Source organism: Delphinus delphis, chromosome 12 (assembly GCF_949987515.2).
Source record: "Delphinus delphis chromosome 12, mDelDel1.2, whole genome shotgun sequence".
Lineage (NCBI taxonomy): Eukaryota > Metazoa > Chordata > Mammalia > Artiodactyla > Delphinidae > Delphinus > Delphinus delphis.
In genome coordinates, this window is record NC_082694.2 from 68,543,812 (window position 1) to 68,565,543 (window position 21,732).

At 39.5% G+C, this 21,732-nt stretch overlaps 1 protein-coding gene across 3 annotated transcripts in view; it reads right to left on the reverse strand.

Annotated features, from left to right (window-relative positions):
• Positions 1-21,732, reverse strand: part of BABAM2 (BRISC and BRCA1 A complex member 2) — a 444,366-nt gene that overhangs the window by 286,208 nt on the left and 136,426 nt on the right. For all 3 annotated transcript variants that reach the window (XM_060026897.1, XM_060026895.1, XM_060026898.1), the window contains exon 5: positions 17,325-17,519. In XM_060026897.1, coding sequence (XP_059882880.1) covers positions 17,325-17,519 — 195 coding nt within the window. The remainder of the gene's footprint in view (positions 1-17,324; positions 17,520-21,732) is intronic.

A 21,732-nucleotide genomic window follows, 5' to 3' on the forward strand; every position in this document is an offset into this window, starting at 1 on the left:
CTTTCTACAAACACCCAAGCAACTGGCTTCAAGGTCCTGGCCCTAGTTTTAAAACTCTGACCTAAAACCTTGAAAATGCAAACAGAAATATAAACCTTGAGCTCAAAAGATTAAAATGATAAATATAATCTGCATAGTTGTGTGTTGTTTTACTGCTTACAACATCTTTTAACTTACATCAACCTCTGGCTAAGGACAGAGCACTTCTTCATCACCACAAGCCTAACCCCATGCCAGAAAAGGCAGAAAAGAGAGAACCAAATGGACAGAATCAAAGCTGAGGTCCCCGGAGTCACTGGGTGGCCAGGAATGCCAACGGTGAGAAACAGCGATACTCCTCAGAGCTGAGCAGCTGTGCTCTTCCTTTGATATTTGTTCCTCATTTCAGTAAATGGTAATTCCATTCTTTCAGTCTCTCAGACCAGAAACCTCAGAATCATTCTTGACACAGTACGGAACCCCAATCGTGCAGGCTACCTGCAACTCAACACTTGAGAGAAGAGTTACGAGCTACTTAAGGATCTATAAACAGCTCCTCATCGTGGACGGGAGGAGGTTTGTGAAAGATCCTAATAAAATTCTTACCTTCTGTTATAGTCCAAAATTGCTAGAAAGATGTGGTTTTAGTGTAATGTTAAGCTCCTAGAGGACTAACATATCCTGTGAAGTGTGATTCTTTGGCCCTAAGTACAAGAAGTCATACTTTGAAAGGGTTAAGTATAGGAGCAACAGAGTTATATGGGAACTTAAAGAGGAGCATCTAGCTCAGCAGGAGTTTGGGAACAAGAACAGAAACGTCTTCCTTTAGTGCTGCATACAGTACTATAGAGGGAGGAACACTCACAAAAGAATACACGTTCCCAACAACTGCCTCCATTCCTTCTCCTATATTCTCTATGTTTTCCTGTTTACCCACTCACTCCCATCAGCACGCAAACATCATTAAAAAGGTCTTTCTTGACTTCATATCCCTCTTCAGGTCCCATCTCATTTCTCTGTTCTACTTTACAAAATAATCTCCTGTAAAGAATTAGTCTATATTCAAGGTCTACATTTCCTCTTTTATTATTCTCTCCAGAACCCTCTCCCAGTCAGCCTTTCCTCCACACCTCTCTACCAAAACAGCTCATCAAGGTCACCAATGACCACACCATTGCCAAATCCAATGGTCATTTCTCAGTCCTCATCTTATTACTGTTCTATCAGCCACATTCCGACATAGCTGATCACTTTTTTCCTGGAACATTCTTTACTTGACTTCCAGGATCCCAGTCTCTCTTGGCTCTTCTCTGCCTCTCCACGGGCCCTCCCTCTGGTCTCCCCAACCTCTAAACGCTGTAGTGTACAGCGCTTAACCCCAAGACCTCTTTTCTTTATCTACACTCCCCCAGGTGAGCTCATCCAGGTTCTTGACTTGAAATACCATTTATATGCTGATGATTCCCAACTATTTTATCTCCATCCCAGACCTCTTCCTAATTTGGGTTTCATTTATCCAACTACCACGATGAAAACCAAAATCCTGATTTTGTGCTTTTCCTTTGATATTTATTCCTCATTTCAGTGAATGGCAATTTCATTCTTTCTGTCTCTCAGGCCACAAACTTCAGCGTCATTCTTGATTCCTATCTTTCTCTTGCTTCCACATTCCAAATGGCAGCAAATCCTACTGACTCCACTGTCAATTTCTATCCTCAGTCCAGCCACTTCTCACCCCCTCCATAACCACCTGATCTGAGCCATTATTATCTCCAGCCTGGATGACTGCAACTACCCCTAACTGCTTCTGCCCTTGCTCACTTGCAGTTGATTCCCATCACCACAGGCCGAGAGGTCTTTTCAACACACTCATCAGATTATGCTCCTCCTTTGCTCAAAGTCTCAAATGGTAGGGATTTATCTCCTTCACGGAGGAGTCTGACAAGGTAACAATTGAGCAAAGACGTGAAAAATACCCAAAAAAATGTGTATTTTTGAAAACAACAATAAAAGGAGTGAAATGTGAGATTTAAAAAATTAAAACAGCTCTTGTACATATAAGGTAGTCGGAAAGATAATTACATATTTAGCACTTGGACTCATTTGAACTGCTAGTTATTTTAGTCCATGCACTGCACTGTAGCTCTTTTGCCCTATTTTAGTTTGTACAATGTATTTTTATTCTACTGGCTATTTTAGACCAACATTCTTTTAAAAATGCTCAGACAATCCCTACTTTATCCCTTCTCAAAATGTTGATCCTAGAACTAATATAAATTTATGTTTATTGGCAAAAGACTGATTTATACAGCTAAATTTGTAATAAGAGAAATGCTGATCTCAGGACTAATATTAATTTGTGTTTATCAGCAATGGGCTGATTTACACAACTAAATTCAAAATAAAAGAAACTTAAGTGTGAAAAGAATTTGGTCTACTGGAAACCATAAAAAGTGCTTTATCATCTCCAACTTTCAAGCCTACTATACATTCTTTATTTTGCCTTTGAGAGAATAAAGAAAACTTAGTACTTGTTTCTAACAGCGTTGGAAATGTTGGAGACTAACGTTGTAGAATTCAGTTTTCAGTTCTGCCACTGATTTTCCTTGTGACCTATAAGCTAATCTTTTTTTGTGAAACTGAGTAAATGGTGATTTAAAACATGTCTTAATGTAAATTTTGAGCCATAAACATCATATGAGGAGCAAAACACAAGTGAAAAATCCTCCTGGAGTTCTCCCTCAGACAGTGGCCCTTCCTTTGTTTTTATATTTGAAGTTTCAACAGTTATTCAAGCAATTTACTGCCACTCTGTTGCAACGTCAAAGATTGCTTCCATAGCAATCTTTCCTGTAAGCCGAAAATGAGACATTTAGATGTAGCCAAGTCAACATAATCGTTTGATTTTCTTTTTATCAATCCTTGGTCAAATCTTCTCTTGGATAGACGCGGAAGATTATCTGACCTATGACTGTTAAAATGTCAGCCGTTCTGCCAACTGCCTTAATGGCAATTTTCCCAGCATTAGCAATAAATAAGTGCATCGTTCCTTTTTCAAGTTGTAGTACCTTGGCAAGTAACTTAAAATAACAACATGGAGTTTTGGCAATTTATTAAGTCTCAGCTTTTCTTCTGGTAATAGCAGCTGTGGCATAGTTCTCTTCTCCTTTCAGAAGTGACAGGTAGACATCTTGTGCAGAATGGATTCCAAACCCAGGTTGCTCTGCAAAGGGAAATTTTATTTCCTTTCTTAGAGACTGTTCGCTGTCAACAAACAAGCTGTCATCTGAAACTGACTGCTCTTACTGCTTAGGTAGCTAAAAGCTAAGAAATACTCAACAGTGGCTATAACTTTAGCTGGACAGCCTGGTAGGGATGATTCTTTAAATAGACTCTGACAACCAATAGCCTAAATCTGGAGGATGCTCCTTGTTAAACACATAATTATCTACCACATGTGAGAAGGAAAGCCAAAGTTAGTCTGATTAGAACATCTCACACTTCACAAAAATGTTTTCTAAGATATATCATTTAATTATTCCCAAACCCTGTTCAGCAGATATAATTCATTTATACCTATTTTAGAAATGAGAAAACTGAGGCTTAGTCAAGAAACCTGCCTGCAGTCATTGAGAGAGTAATAAAGAGTCAGAACTCAACCTTAAGACTTAAAATTTATTCATCCATTCATTACTGTAGATTAAGAGCCTAAAATCTGCCAGGCCCTATACGAGGCACTGCAAATATAGTGAGTAAAAGAGACGCGATCCCTGCCCTCCCTCCTGGAGCTTACGGTCTAGTGAGTGAGTCAGACATTAATCCAAAATAACACTCCTATAAATTACAACCTGTGAAAAATACTACCCATGAAAGGGCAGAGTGCTCTGAGAGCATTTTCAAGAAGACCTGGCCTGTTCAGGCTTTGGGGCTCATGACTTGAGGGAACTTTAAAAAGCCGAGTCAAAAGACCATGTGGAAAAATAGACAATTAATACCAGCCAGGAAAACTGTGAAGAAGAAAAGCAATGAGAGGAGGCTAGTTACCCCAGATAACAAAGCATCATATAAACACACAGTAATTACAGCAGCATAGTACTGGTGTTAAATCAACAGACAGACTAATGGAACAGGAAGTCAGTCCAGAAATAAGCCCAAAAAGATTCAGTGCGTGATTGATAGTGTGGGACAACTGGAGCCATAAAGGACTAAATAAAACTTAGATCCATATTTCACATCATATATAAGGAAAAAGTCCAAGTGGATTAAGAATTTCAGTGTAAAAACTAAAACTGTAAAGAAGCAAACATTGATGAATGTCTTTATAAAACCTTGCAGTGGAGAATGACTTTCTAATTCAGAAGCCACAAAGGAAAAGATAGATAAACTTGACTACCTGAACATAAAAATTTTCTGGATGGCAAAAAAACACCACCAGCAATGTTAAAAGACAACTGGCAAACTGAGGAAGGTATATTTTCAACTCCATCACAAAGAGCTAATGCTCTTAATGAAAAAGAGATTTAAAGCCCAAGAGAATAACAGGAAAGGATAAACAGAAAAGAAATACAAATGACTCTTAAACATATGAAAATATTCTAAACCTCATTCATATCAAAAATATACAAATTCAAACTAAATTGAACATCATTTTCCACCAAACAGATTGGCAGAAATCTATCAGCATTTTAAAGATATCACTGCACTGTCTTCTCACCTCCACTGTTTTTGATGAACAGTTAGTGGTGACACAAATAATTTTCACCTACATATAAAGTGTTATTTTCTGTGGTCACTTAAAATTTTCTCCTTATGTTTGGTTTTCAGTATTTTGACTATGATGTGCCTTGTTTTTTCCTTGCATTTGTCTTGGTTGGGGTTTGCTGAGATTCTTGAATCTGTAAATGTATGTCTTCCACCGTATTTGGAAATATCTGGGCATTATTTAATCAAATATTTTCCTGCTTTCTTTCACGCATGTTAAACATTTGGATTTTGTCCCATAAGCTCTGCTTTCCCTTCTAAGTGTCAACCCCCATCTAGTATCTGCTGCTTTTGATCACTCTCCAGTGCCCTGAGGCACATGGCTTTATATCTGTGGATGGATTAGTCTAATAGGAGCTACCCAGTCATTATGCAAAGTGGAACCTGACAGAAACCTGCAAATATGTTTGATTTATGATTGGCACTGCTGTGGAGAAACAACCACTCTCATATATTGCTGCTGGGTTAATAAACTGGTATAAACATTATGAGGGCATTCTGGTGATAAAATTATAAACACACATAATCTTTGATCCAGCAATTCCACTTCTAGTTATTTATCTTACAGACATACTGGAACACCTGCAAAGTGACATGTACAAGATTATTTATTCCAGTCTTACTTGTAACAGCGAAAGATTCAAAACAACTTTAATGCCCAACAACAGAATTCAAATTAAATAAATTATGGTTCAATTATTCAGTGTAATAATATACAATTATTTTTTTAAAGGAACGCTTATATGGAAAAAAATCTCTGAGCTATATTAAGTCAAAAGTAAGGTGCAAAACAGAGTATATATGTTACCATTTGCATAAAAAGTATGTACTATATGTTACCATTTGCTTATATGTGCATAAAGAAACTCTGAAAAACTACAATAGGTAAAAGCTACACCAGTGCTTATCTGAGGTGGGAGAAGCAAAGGAAGATGGTTTGATTTGGGTGGACACAAGGCAATGACGGGAGGGAGACTTTTCACTATATATCTTTTAATACACCTTGATTTTTGAACACTATGAACATATTACCCACTCAAAGAAATTTTAAGGGATTTGAAAAGTAAAATTAAAAGTGTGTATAATGAGATGCTCATAATTCATGCACTCATTCATTTATTCAACAAACATTTATTGAGCACCTACCATGCCAAGTCCCAGGCTGGGTAATGGAGATCTTAAGACCAACAAAATACAGTCTGTCTATCTTGACTAGACAAACAAAATATTACAGTGTGATGTTTGGAGAGAGATATTTACAGGATGCGGAGGTAACTAAGTTAAGACTCTTAGTTTCAGGTGACAGAATTCTAATTCAAACTAACTTGAGCAAATAAAAGAGAATTTATTTAAAAGATATGCGGTATCTCAGGGAATCTGAGATTAAAAAAGCAGCCCACACCTAGAGGGGTGGGATAGGGAGGGTGGGAGGGAGAAGCAAGAGGGAGGAGATATGGGGATATATGTATACATACATCTGATTCACTTTGTTATACAGCAGAAACTAACACACCAGTGTAAAGCAATTATACTCCAATAAAGATGTTAAAAAAAAAAAGAAGCAGCCCAGCCTCAGTTCAAAGGACTCTAATGCCCCCAGAATTTTCTCTCTGTCTCTTATCTCTGCTCTCTCTGTGCTTCGTCTTACTTTCTATTTACCACTTTCTGATTCTTTTGACTAAATAATATGAGAAAAAAAAGGTCCTAGAGTTACATGTTACAGACCAGCTACCCATAACAAGACCAAGCTCACTCTCAGAACTAACTCCAAAATCCCAAGCAAGAACTCTGTTTGGCTTAGGTGCCTCCTGATCTAATCAACACTATTTCCACAGTTTTTACAGTGAAAAAGTTAATGTTAGCATAAATTCATTGAAAATAACTGAAAAACTAGGAAACTCTTCGGGGGAGGCAGGGTTGAGTTATATGTACATTTCCCAAAAGTCCTAAAAAAGTATGAGGGGCTTTCTTACAGAACACATCAAATACAAGATTCTTCATCTTTTTCCTTTCACTACGTGGAGAGAAGGCTTTAAAAAGTAGACTCAGCTGGTCCTTTGGAGAGACTCGTAGGTTCTCCTCACGCTGAGGAAATTGTGCAAGGGGTGCTCCCAACAACTAAATACCATCGAAAATGGGGCACCCAAGACTCAGAACAAACAAGTGGCTTCACAAATGCAAGTAAGCGGCACCATTCCAGCCCTCCCTCACACGCTGCTGTGCGAGGTGCAGGCAAAGGATTCCCTCTGTGTTTCATAATGTTTCCGTAAAACCAGGTCTTTTCCACTTGACTGGCCCTGCTGCTAAAGGAAACTTGAATTTTCTACTGATGCTTGTATTATATTTTTTTAAAAAAAACAGTAATAAAGGTCCTTTTAAAAGTCAGTAAGATTGGAAAAGCTATCATGTTTACTTTAAATGTCTGGAGGTATAAAGCAATTTAGGTGCACACACACACACACACACACACACACACACACACACACACACTACTTTTAGTGAATAAACTAAAAAACTGAGGTATAAACTACTGTGACCAAGATCCTAAGTACTCCCACTGACATACAGGTCAAAATCCAATTCCATTACGCAAACAATAAAATTGTGAGAGCCTCTGCCATGGGATCATTTATTTTAAATAATGCTCAACTCATAATAGTTCCATGTGGTTAAAAACAAACAAACAAATCTGGACAGTTTCAAGAAGTGACTATTATAGATTTGACTACCATGCTACACTCCTTCCAAAGGAGAGCCACAAGTTTATCCCTGCCACAGGTCAAATGCCATCAGAGCATAACTCCCAAGTAGCATAAATTAAAGGGGGATGATGAGAAGCCCCCTGTATCCCCTGCTCCCTGTGGCTGACTGGCATCACTGAACACCTACTCCATCCTCGTGGCCAGCGGTGAAAAGGCCATCCACTTCCAGACCCCCTCCAGCTATTCTGATTCCTCTCTGAGTACTCTCGCCCTCCTCTCCCACCATTCTAGACCAGTGCTGCCCAAGAGACAGAGAGATAGAGAGAAGGAATGCAATACACAAATGTGAGCCATATATACATACGCCATTGGAGATTTTTTAACATTTTCTAACAGCCATATGTAAAAAGATAAAGAGGGACTTCCCTGGTGGCCCAGTGGTAAAGGATCTGCCTTCCAATGCAGCAGTGGCCTGGGCTCGATCCTTGGTCAGGGAAATAAGATCCCAACTAAGCCCGCACGCCACAACTACTGAGCTCACGTGCCACAACTAGAGAGCCTATGTGCTGCGAACTACAGAGCGCACGTACCCTGGAGCCTGCACACCACAACTAGAGGAGAGAAAACCTGCGTGCCATGAAGAAAGATCCCACACGCCTGAATGAAGATCCTGCGTGCCACAACTAAGACCCGATGTAGCCAGAAGTAAACATTAAATAAACAATAAATAAATCTTCTTAAAAAATAAAATAAAAAGATAAAGAAAAACAGCTGAAATTAATTTTAATAATATGTCCCAATATATCCAGAATATTATCATTTCCACATGTTATCAACATTAAAAATTATTAACAAGATCATTTTTTGTGCCAATTCTTTGAACGCTGCTGTGTATTTCACACTTGCATACATCTCAGTTCAGACCAGCCACACTTCAAGTGCTCAACAGTCACTTATGCACAGTCAGGGGTTCCTGTTTTGGACAGCACAGTTCAAGATACTTTTCCATTAACATTAATTCCTATGTTAAGTTAGTTACTCCCTGTCACAAATACCTGAAGAGCTACCTGAGCTACCAAATGCTATGAACCTGGAACACTCCTGACAGGAAGGTTGGTAAATGTCACCTGGTTAGTGGGAATGAACACGGGACCCATGCCTCTTGCAGCTAATATGTTTTTTCCTTCTTCCTCCAAATACTATCTGAACTTACTGCCTTTACTTTGTCTTCACCACTTCCCTTGCTGATACCCTGAAATCTGTTCCCCCAACCTCAGAACCCCACCAAAACTGCTCCTGGAAAGATAAGCGACACTCTCCTTCTTAAAAAGTAACTCTCCCTTTCTCCTTGTTTTCCATACTTAATCTGCACCTTGGTGATGTCAACTTCTACTGGTCCACATATGGTACTTTATGATTAACAGCAGTTTCAGAGATAAGACAGGAGCAATCACTGAACTACATTTACTGAGCAACTACTATAATAAGTTACTTCATACATATACAAAAGAAGGCTAATAATAATAACAATAATACTTTGTATTACACAACTCCACCGTTTGCTTAATTTTGTTTGCTTCACACACAGGGGATCTAATTTAATCTTTGTGTCAAGGTTGGGGTGACAGAGTAGTTATCTCCAGCAAAGTGACACAGGGAAAAGCTTTAGTCACACACACACAAAAACTAATGACAGGGGCTTCCCTGGTGGTCCAGTGGGTAAGACTCCGCACTCCCAATGCAAGGGGCCCAGGTTCGATCCCTGGTTGGGGAACTAGATCCCGCATGCATGCCGCAACTAAGACCCAGCACAGCCAAAATAAATAAATAAACATTTTTTAAATACAACTAATGATAGAATTAGAATCCAAAGCTCCCACCTCCCAGATCACTTCTGTCTCCAACACATTTCTACATGGCCTCTGCCCTAGAAGAGCTTACACTCTAAGCACACTGCTCTAAAAGTAATCAAGCAATGAGGCCATAAGAATGAGGCGGCTCTAATGCCTTGGTAGCCAACTTAAGCCAGAATCAATTCCTGTAAATGGCTCAAGGTTAAGAAGAACAGCCAATCCCAAACAGCCAACTAGTTTTTCCCAAAAAATGCAACCACTTCAGCTCTAGCCAATCAATTTCCTTGCTTTGCGTCCAACTCCTCTCTGTAAAAACCTTGCCTGTAACTCTTATCAGTGGAACGCTCCTAACCACCTTGCATCAGTGTTTGCTCAAATAAACTCTTAAAAATTTTAATATGTCTCAGTTTACCTTTTAACAGTGCTCATATACTTTCCCTTCAAATGTAATATCACAGCAAGATGGGGTGACAGAAGCATCAAGTCATTAACTCAAATGAGGAGCTATCATGAAATGGCTCCTTTCATATTTTTAAATGTTGCCAGAGTTTAATTTATAAACCATAAATTTTGAAAATCTTACTGGGATTTGTGGTCAAGTACAACAAAAAAGGGGAATTGTTTCACATTCTCCAACATGTTATCATTATTAAGAAAATGCCCACAAAAGGAAAAAATCGGTTTCTAAGAAAACGTTTTATCTCACAGATCACCCACTGGTGATCATTAATATGTAAAATATGTGGCTTTAGAACATCTCAAAACCTTCGTTTCACGACAGGAAAGACAAATGCCTTTAATCAAAATATTAGGGATGATAAACTAACTTTGAGTTCTGGGAATTAAAACAAAAGCCAGGGGCTTCCCTGGTGGCACAGTGGTTGAGAGTCTGCCTGCCGATGCAGGGGACACGGGTTCGTGCCCCGGTCCAGGAAGATCCCACATGCCGCGGAGTGGCTGGGCCCATGAGCCATGGCCGCTGGGCCTGTGCATCCGGAGCCTGTGCTCTGCAACGGGAGAGGCCACAACAGTGAGAGGCCCGCGTACCACAAAAAAAAAAAGGCCAAAGAAAAATTCACAAATTTGCTTACTGCACTCTTACCATTAACAGACTGTGGTTCTTTAGCTATAACAGACACACGCAGGAAATGCTGACAAGGCAGCTGACAGATACAATATAAAGTGAGACCTTAGGTTTTACCCATTGAGAAAACTTATAATGTACCTTTATCTTGATATGTTGTAGCAAAACAGTATATACAATTTTAACACCTATAGCTTACATTGTGACATTCATTGAAATTAAAATTCTAATCTTAATAACTCTGTTCAAAGAAGTAGCAGGAGGAAGATCTTTGTGGTAATCTGTATCTTGATTGCAGTGGTAGTTACAGGAAATTACTCATGTGATAAAATGGCATACACATACATCGTACCAATGTCAATCTCTTGGTTATGTAAAAAATAACCACTGGGAGAAACCAGGTTAGGGTATACAAGGCCTCTCTGTACTATTTTGCAACTTCTTGTGAATCTATAACTAATTAATATATCTTTTAAAATTAAATATTTTAATATATCTTTTAAAAATGATTCTGATCATGCAGGTACATTAGAATTGTTCATTCTGAACAGGTAAGCTTGCATCCCAATGTATCATCTGTTTTCTCCCAACTAAAAAAAAAAATTGGTGTTTACTAAAAATTATAAAACCAGCATAGACTAAGAATACAATCTTCAAAACTCTACTTACTAAAGGAGATGGACAAAGCAATACGAGAGATGACTTCATAAAAAGACCACGGTAAAGAATTAATAAAGAGTTTGTGTTGGTTTTTTGTTTGTTTGTTTTTTTAATGTTTACTTTCAAATGTGCACTTGCTGAAATCCTCTAACTGGAAATTGAGGAGGAAAAAGAAGAGTGTCTGCAGTGGTGTGGAGGCAGCACTGTATTTCAAATTAATATGCTTGTCAGAAGGCTGACAAGAGATCAGAGCCCTCTCCCTCTTTCTACTACATGGTTTTTAAATTTTTCCTTTTGCCAGCTGACAGTAAAATGGAAGAGGCATTTTTTAAAAGCAGGTTTTTAAAAGCCTCTTACTTTTAGAGCAGAAATGGAAGGTTAAGAACGTAAACACATGTTCCAGAAAGAAAAACTCCGTGATGCAAAGACGAAAACAAAAAGTCACCATCCTCTCAAATGAACACAGGATGTTGTAATCCAAAGGTATTCAATAATTATGCACAGTCTTGGATTCATTACAGAAAATATTTATCAGATGGACTAGTGGAATCAGGAGAATCAAAATACATGGATTCACATTTAGCCCAGGAAGAACAAATTGACTCATAATATTTTATTTAGAGAATATATTAATTTTCATATTTTATTTCCTATATCATTTTTTTCATATTAAAATGTCCTCTTGCTTCAATAGTCCAAAAAGACATAATAGATATGATTTACTAATCAGTAAAACAGTCATATGTATGCTTATAATTCTTGTCCCCCACGTATGCTATGCCTCTAAGTTTTTCTGCAACCATATAACCCCCTGACCTCCTCTTCCTATAGTGCTGTCTACGTCCACCTTCCTTTAGGACCTAGGTCAGTTCTGGCTCATCAGTGAAGACTTTCCTTAGTCACTCCGTTTCTCAGTGATTGGCTCTTCTTCTGAATTCATGTACAGGCAGTCCATTCCATCCGAGATAATCTGTTCAGCATTGCTATTTCATTTTTTACAAATATGTGTTGAGACTTAACTGGATTCTAACACCTTCAAGAGCAAAAGCCAGGACTGCTTTTTTTTACTCCAACTAGCATAGCAGACTTTCCATATCAGTCCTATACCAGCTTAGCCCTACTAAATTATATCTTATAGGTATGGTGCAGCATTCCAGTGCATATAACTATAAAAATAATTTTAAATATTGATTCTGTAGTTCTTCATAATAATTATCTTTTCAAGCTCTGTGTTATCAGAAAAACTGAAAAGCATGCCTTTCAATAACCTAATAAAACAATGAAACGGGGTCAAAGGAGAAGCCCTGTGACATTCCACAAACACCTGATGGCTGACAAAAGGTATAGCCAATCTTTTATGTGGAGCTCTTCCATAGATTCAGACAACTAAGAAAGGAGCCCACAGTCAGTAGAATACTAAGGGAGAACAACTGAATGTTTTACTGAAAATTAGATAATCTAAGTCAATAATATTCACCTTCCTTAAAAGGATAAAGTAAGTTTGCCATGACTGTTTCTTAGTTACCCAGCTGTTGTTCCAACTGACTATTGCATTCTTATTTAAATGTATGCAAATCATCCACCTAAAGACCTGAGTGTAATTTCTTTCAAAAATCTCCAGTATGTTTTTGCTTTCTACAATCCCTAGGACCTTTCTGCTTCCCCATAATTTCTCAAAGATAACATCTCTGAAGCACATCAGCCAGTTTCTTCAGTGCCCTGAAACAGTCCCCCGCTAGAGCCTCCAGAAGGAACGCAGCCTGGACGATAATTTGATTTTAGTCCAGGGAGACCCATTTCGGACTTCTGAACACCAGAACTGTAAGATAATAAATTTGTGTTGTTTTAAGCTACCAAGTTTGTGGCAATTTGTTACAGCAGCAATAGGAAACTATTACAGTCCCTGATTCAAAAAATCTTGGCTCAAAACCAAACTGCTTTCTTTCTGCTAGGGTCCCGTGTTTGTCACCCAAATTCTTGGTCTGGATTTGTCTTCCATTAGCAAGCTGTCCTTTAACATATTCCTGAACCAGCATGCCATGCTCAAATGTGTTTCATCCTGCAAGACTCACCTTTATGCCCTGTTTCTAGACCAGGAACTAACTCACATGCCTATATTTTTACTTCTAGAGTCTCGGCTCCTGCTTCCACTGGGCCCTCCCTAGGGCTGGTCAGCTGCAAGCTTAACCTCTAATTGTCCACCTTGCCTCGTTACAGGATTCTCAGTTTCTTTACTTCCCCTAAGTCCATAATCATTGCCCTAATGTTTACAAATTACTTAACAGTATATCAAAATAAACTGGGGCAAATGTAGCAGCAGTAGGTTTAAAGAATGGAGAATCAATAGCATTAAATGAGAAGTTTTAAATATACTATAAATTCAAACTACCTAGCTATTTTAAATGAATTTAAACTTCTACACTCAGAAGAACTATATCTCAAGTATTAGCTGAGCCAATGAACATAATTTTTAAAATTCTTAGATCAGAAATGGTACCATAAAACTGGATATACCTAAATTCAGCCTTAATATTAAAAGGGGGAATTAGGAGGGAAGGAAAATCCTAAAAACTAAAGACCAATTAGCTTGACAGTGATTCCAATCATGTCTTTAAAGGAATCTATCGGCACTAAAGACAACACAGACAGGTTCACCAAGAAGTCATGTCAAATTAACCTAACACCTCTTTTGAGAGGACAACTAAGTTGATTTTTTAATAAGAAAAATGTTGGGATTAGAGGATACACTAAGTTTAATAAAGTTTTCCTTACTATCCACACGAACAGATTAAAGTTTCAAAACAATAGTTTAAAACCTTGAACTCTGCACTACTGGTAGAAATGTAAAATGGTGAGGCCATTATGGAAAACAGTACAGAGATTCCACAAAAAAAATTAAAAATAGAATTAGCAATATGATCCAGCAATCCTACTCTGGGGGATATATTCAAAAGAGTTCAAAGCAAGATCTTTGTACATACCCATGTGTAGTCAGCATTATTCACAATAGCCAAGAGGTGAAAGCAATGCAAATGTCCACTGATGGATGAATGGATAAACAAAATGTGGCGTATGCATGCAATGGAATACCAGGCAGTCTTAAAAAGGACAGAAATCCTGTCACATGCTACGACATGGATGAAACGATGAACCTCAAAGACATTATGCTAAGCGAAATAAGCCAATCGCAAAAAGACAAATGCTGTTCGACTGCACTTACATGAGGTCTCCAAAGGAGTCAAAAATCATAGAAACAGGAAGTAGAAAGGTAGCTGCCAAGGGCTGGAGGGAAGAGGAATTAGCATTTAAATTGGTAGAGTTTCAGTTTTACAAGATGCAAAAGCTCTAGAGATCTATTGCACAACAACGTGAACATACTTAACACTACTAAACTGTGTACTTACAGATGGTTGACGGTAAATTTCATTTTGTCTTTTACCACAGTAAAATAAGCAAAATAAATTTACAAAATAACAAAAAAACCTTGAACCGAACACAGGATGATTTGTAACAAGGGTTAATTTTAGTCCTACTAATTCAAAGGCATTAACCATGTATAAAACCTTGGAAAACATGTCCTTTGAGAAAGAGCTGAAGAACAAAAGGGGAAAGGTATATTTAACCTCAGAAAAGAAAGACTAAGTGAAATCTAAAAGAATTAACACAGAGAAGGGAACCTAAACTTATTCTGTGCTTAAATAAACTAGAGTTTATTAATTAATTCATTCAACAAATGTTTACGGAATGTAAACAATATGGCAGGCACTGTTCTAGGCGTTTACTATATTTCCAGTGAACGGAACAAAGATCTTGGCCTTGGTGGAATTTTACATTCCGCTGGGGAGAGACAAACAAACAATAAACACAATAAGTGTGGTAGGCTCCCAGCGATCTCTGGTATTCACACTCTTATGTAATGCCTCCCCTGCGTGTAGACTGGACTTAACAAGCAGAATACATCAAAATTGATGAGATGTCACTTCTGAGATTAGGTTATGAAGACTGTGACTTCTGTCTTGCTCACATACTCACTCCTGCTTACTCGCTCTGGTGAAGCCAGCTGCCATTTTATGAGCTGCCCTGTGGAGAGGCCCTAAGAAGAGGCAAGGAACTGAGGGCAGCCTCCAGCCAACAGGCAGCACTATACTGAGACCCTCAGGTCAACAGCCCACAGGGAACTGAACGGTACCAAGAAATACATGAATGAACTTAGAATGGATCCCTCTCCAGTTGAGCCTTGAGTGACTACAGCCCTGGCCAGTACCTTGAGTGCAGCCTGTGAGAGACCCTCAAACAGAGGGACTACACAGATTCCTGGCAAACAAAATTTATGATAATAAATGCTATTGCTTTAAGCCACTAAATTCTGGTATGATTATTTTATGCGGCAACATATAACTAATACAACATGTTGATTATATAGTTTGTTAAAAAGAGATGCAAAAAAAAATGTAGAGCAGGGTCAGGGTCGGGGGAGGGTGTACAAGTTACAATTTTAAGAAGAGATGTTAGAAAAACCTGCACATGAATGTTTATACAGCATTATTCATAACAGTCAAAAAGCAGAAACAACCCAAATGCCCATCAGTTGGTGAATGGATATGTGGTATGCCCATCAAATGGACTATTACTTAGCCACAAAAAGAAATGAAGTACTGACACATGCTACAACATGGATGAACCCCACACACATTATGTAAGGTAAAAGAAGCCAGTCATAAAAGACCACATATTGTATGATTCCACCACAGGTATACCTCATTCTATTGTGCTTCGTTTTACTGTCCTTCTCAGATATTCCATTTTTTATAAATTGGAGGTTTGTAAACCTTCCGTGTTGTTAGACAATATTTGGCATTTTTTAAGCAATAAAGTACTTTTTAATTAAGGTATGTACATTGTTTTTTATAGAAATAATGCTATTGCACACTTAATAGACTACACTATGTGTAGTGTAAACATAACTTTTATATGCATTAGGAAACCAAAAAATTCGTGTAACTCACTTTATTGTGATATTTGCTTATTTGCAGTGGTCTGGAACCAAACCCGCAATACTTCCCAAGTATGCCTGTGCATGAATGTTCAGAAAAGAAAATCTATACAGACAGAAACTAGTTTAGTGGTTGCCTGAGGCTGGGGGTGGGAATAGGATTAACTATAAATGGGCATGAGGGATATTATTGGGGTGATGGAACCACTCGAAAACTGGATTGATGGTGGTTGCTCAACTTGGCAAATTTATTAAAAACCATTAAACTTTACACTTAAAACAGTTACTTTATGGTATCAAAATTATACCCAAAAAAAGTTGTTTAAAAAGAATGGGGGGGGCTTCCCTGGTGGCGCAGTGGTTGCGAGTCTGCCTGCCAATGCAGGGGACACGGGTTCGTGCCCCGGTCCGGGAAGATCCCACATGCCGCGGAGCGGCTGGGCCCGTGAGCCATGGCCGTTGAGCCTGTGCTCTGCAACAGGAGAGGCCACAACAGTGAGAGGCCCACATACCGCAAAAAAAAAAAAAAAAAAAAAAAGAATGGGGGTATTAATATAGGCATTGCTGAGAACATAACACATGCATAAAAACATTAAGGAGGAAGGATATTAGCCTTGTGAATATCCAGGGGAAATATGCCAGACAACGGGAAAGCTATGCAAAGACCCTAGGGCAGGAGCATATCTTGTGTGTCTGCAGCACAGCAAGGGTGCTAGAGAGGCTGGAGCTGATGATTTTTAGACAGGAAAGTGGGAGACGAAGAGAGAGGAGGAATGATGGATGGAGGATGGTGGTGACAGGAATCACGTAGAGCTTTTTTACACCTCTAGAAAGACTGCGGCTTTTACTATGAGAGAAGAAGAGAGGGATATGAAAGCGCTGGGCAAAGGAGTGATACACTCTGACTTGCATTTTTAAAGGATCATACAATGTAAAGAAATTATAAAAGGATCCATATAAGCTGGCTACCTCCGGAGTTACCGACCCCTCTCATCTGACTGGGATACTATATACTGTCTCATAATTCAGAGTTTTGAAAAGACATTAATGTTTATCTGGTTTCTCAAGGATATCGCCCGGGAAGTTTGTAAAATTTGGAGTCTCACATCCACAGCCGCAGATATTCAGAAGTCAGGGGCTGCGGATGTGAGACTGAGAAAGTACACGGGCAACCTAAATCATGTTTATCTAAGGAAATGGCCAGGATTTATTATTAATGAATGTCTGAATTGATTATTTTATTCTATTACAGATAAAGTGACCTTTTTTCTCCCATTCTCAAAAAACCTTACCCAGCTGTTTTTTTTCCCGGCATAAATTTCCATGTTCTCTCCATACTGCGGCTCTTCCAGTAACGTCTGGTATTCAAACATGAGGCGGGAACTCTCACGGAGGCGGCTGCATTGAAATTGGTGATATTGTTGCACAAGTTCCTTCACCACAAGTAAGAGACATTCAGGATTTGATGGATTCCAGGAGGCAAGGTTCTGCAGAAGCCAAAAATAAAAGACCAGTAACAAATGCATTTTCACACAAATCCAGTATCATATTAGCACATCAATATAGAGAAAAAGAATAATGAAAATCTAAGAGAAACAGACTACTCTTTTTTTTACTGAAGTATAGTTGATTTACAATGTTGTGTTAGTTTCTGCTGTACAGCAAAGGAATTCAGCTAAACATATATGTATATATAATCTTTTCATATTCTTTTCCATATGGTTTATTACAGGATGTTGAATATAGTTCCCTGTGCTACACAGTAGATTGTTGCTTATCTATTTTATATATATATTATATATATATATATAAAATATATATCTGCTAATCCCAAACTTCTAATTTATCCCTCTCCCACCCCCTTCTCCCTTTGTTAACCATAAGTTTGTTTTCTATGTTTGTGAGTCTGTTTCTGTTTTGTAAATAAGTTTCTTTGTATCATATTTTAGATTCCACATGTGATATCACATGGTATTTGTCTTTCTCTTTCTGACTTACTTCACTTAGTATGATAATCTCTAAGTCCATCCATGTAGCTGCAAATGGCATTATTTCATTCTCCTTTATGGCTGAGTAGTATTCCATTGTACATATGTACCACATCTTCTTTAGCCATTCATCTGCCAACAGACACTTAGGCTGCTTCCATGTCTCGGCTATTGTAAATAGTGCTGCTATGAACACTGGGGTGCATTTATCTTTTCAAATTAGAGTTTTCTCTGGATATATGCCCAGGTGTGGGATTGCTGAATCATATGGCAACTCTATTTTTAGTGTTTTTAAGGAACCTCCATACTGTTTTCCATAGTGGCTGAACCAATTTGCATTCCCACCAACAGTCTAATAGAGAAACAGACTACTCTTAATTTATGATAAACTCAGAGCTGAAGTTAGAAGGGTCTTTTGGGCTTGGTGATTTTTCCCGCCTTCTAAAAATTCTTGCAGAAAATCAAGGAGAATTCCACCGTGGGTAGGCAGAAACAGTAATGTGTAAAGTAGAGTAGTAACAAAACAAGAAACCTAAACACCCTAGAAGACCATCATTTTAGCCCTGGAAGACTGAATTTGTTTCACAGTCTTTCATAATTTTAATTTTTTTTCCCTCTGCACCTAAATTCAGCATAAAAGCTAATGTCATTCAACTCAGATCCACAGACCATGTGCATCCGTAATTCCAGACATAAATAAATGCTCTGTAAACATTAGCACTCCACAAAAATATAAGCACAATGGTGGTGGTTCAGCCTGAAAAAGATAGGAATGGAGTAGAGATGAGGGAAAATACAATTAGGAAATGCAAAGTTCAAAGAAAAAGAAGAAGGGAATGGCTCTGATAGCTTATGACCAGGAAAGGAGCTGGGAAAGATCTGGTAAGTATATAGTAGCTGTTAAGCTCTCATTCATTCAACAAATACTTATCAAGTACCTATTCTGTATCAGCCACTGTTCTAGGCAGTGACAGGAACAAGCCAAGTCCTTGCTAAAGGAGCTTACATTTTTGTGGGCCAAAATAAATAATAAACAATATCAGATGGTAATAAATGCTACCGAGAAAAATAAAGCATGCATCCCTGAAAAGTGATGAAGGAAGGGCTTCAAAAGGGAAGTGAGGGCTTCCCTGGTGGCGCAGTTGTTGAGAGTCCGCCTGCCGATGCAGGGGACGCGGGTTCGTGCCCCGGTCCGGGAAGATCCCACATGCCGCGGAGCGGCTGGGCCCGTGAGCCGTGGCCGCTTAGCCTGCGCGTCCGGAGCCTGTGCTCCGCAATGGGAGAGGCCACAACAGTGAGAGGCCCAAGTACCACCAAAAAAAAAAAAAAAAAAGGGAAGTGATCGGCTGGGTCAAATGGTGTTGAGAGTGACATGAGGCTTGGCAATTGACTGCTGGGTCTATTGACACAGGTCAACAGTTTGCTCAGCAAGTGCTACTTTGGTGAAACAGAAGCTTGACTGTGGAGGTTTAAAGATAGGATGAGTAGAAAGAAACTGCAGACAGCTAATACAGACAATTCAAACTGGTAACCAGAGGCAGATGCGGGGTCAAGAAAAAGTTGTGCTCAGATGTTTACAGCTTGATGGAATATCCCCATAGAGGGGGGAACGTGCTGATGTAAAGGGAGGTCGGGCAAGGTTCCACCAGAGAAGATGACGATTAGGGAGGTAGGGATGGGATCTCCAAGAGGGTTGCCCTAGCAATGAGCACAGGGAGTCCATCCGTAGGTACAGGAGAAGAGGCCAGCTTAGGAGTACACATGCAGGCAGGCTGCCCTAAGTGCTGATAAGAGCTCGTGGTGGTTCTCTACCGGGAGCTTACTGTTTTCTCCCTAAAATAAGGTCATCAGCTGAGAGTGAGGAAGAAGGAGGGGATATGGGAAGTTTAAGAAGAAGGTGTGAAATAGTCATTTAGAGCAATAAACAATAAATGAACTGGGGAAATGGGGGAGGAATAAATGGACTGGGGAAATGGAGGAGGCGTTCCAATTAGCACCAAAAGCCCCACTGAGCTTGAGGTATGACTTTTTTTTTTTTTGCGGTACGCGGGCCTCTCACTGTTGTGGCCTCTCCCGTTGCGGAGCACAGGCTCCGGACACGCAGGCTCAGCGGCCATGGCTCACGGGCCCAGCCGCTCTGCGGCATGGGGGACCTTCCCGAACCGGGGCACCAACCCGCATCCCCTGCATCAGCAGGCGGACTCCCAACCACTGCGCCACCAGGGAAGCCCTAGAGGTATGAGTTTTAAGTGAGACCAATTAGCATAAATTCCCTTGCCTGGGTGCAATGTGGAGTGGGAGGAATCTGGATTTAACAAAGGTTGGGATTTTGACAGGTAAGTACAAAAGAAAGAGGGGCAAGAGATCTTAGAGGGTTTGCAAAAGAATGATCATAATTATGGACCACTGACGTTAAGCCAGGAAAAAGCAAAGTAAGTTCATAAGGGAAGTGAGAGTTAGTGAAAAGGTGGTAGGACCCATGGTCCTGGTGAGCTGGAAGAATTGCTGGAGTTGAGATTCTAAAAAGAGGAAAGACACGAGGCGTGGTCAGAGAATGGGATGTTTGCAGCTGAGATGATGGAGGTGATCTACAGCGGTACTGATGAGGCCTTGGCCGAGCATGTGCCTGGCTGAGGAGGTGAAGGAAGGACGAGACCACCAGAGGAAAGGAAGTCAGGAACTGAGAGGCCTGCGTGTTGGAAGGAGCATGTGTATGAATATTAAATCACCTGGAATCACGGCAAGAGCAATAGTGCTGAGAAAATGACAGTGAGCCGTGTGCTAAAATCTTGAAAGAATGTCTCTAGATAACAACAAGGAGGGCGTGGTGGGTCCCATTGCCTGAGGGCCTGAGTTTCAAGGCTGGGGGTGGGGTCAGGGAAGAGGGAATGACATTTCCTTGGCAGCAGCACTGAGGAGCATGAACACCTACCCCCCCTCCAAGTTCAGTGATACAAGAGGTGAGAGAGAAATCAGCTACAATTCGCTTGAGAACATGCAGGGAAAGACAGAATCTCAGGGTAGAGGGTCTGAATGCTCAGGCTTTAGAGTGGTGGTCATCAATCTTCAAACTGGAATCACCTAGAAATACTAATGCTTGGGCCCTACGCCCACCTCCAGACTCTGGTTTAACTGAGTTAATCTGGAGTACATCTTGGGTAATGGGGTTGGTTGGTTTGTTTTTTAAAGCTCCCCAGGCGATTCAACATGTAGCAAAGGTTGAGAACCACTGACTTAGAAGAAAAAGGGGTAGAGAAGTTAAGGATATCAGGGACTTTACTGATAACAGACCAGGCCAATACCCCAAAACACCCAATCTCCAGCAATCTAGAAATTTAGCACCTATAAAGGAAAACAGCAATACATTACGAATGTTCAACAGGTAGTAATTATATAGCTTGCTGAGTACTATAGAAGTTCTAAGAACTTTTCATATATTCAAGTTAATCCTTATGACAACCTATGTTATATTATTATACCATTTTATAGGTGAGGAAACTGAGGCCAAAAGTAGTTTGGTATCTCATCCAAGGTCACAGAGGTATTAAACAATAAAACTAGGTTTCAGACTTAAGCAATTTGACTCCAAGTCCCTGCCTAAGCACCACAGCAGAGGTTCTTACACATTTTAGTCTCAGGAACCTTTTACACTCTTAACAAGTATTGAGGACCCCAAGGAGCTTCTATATATATGAATTATATGGGTTACATT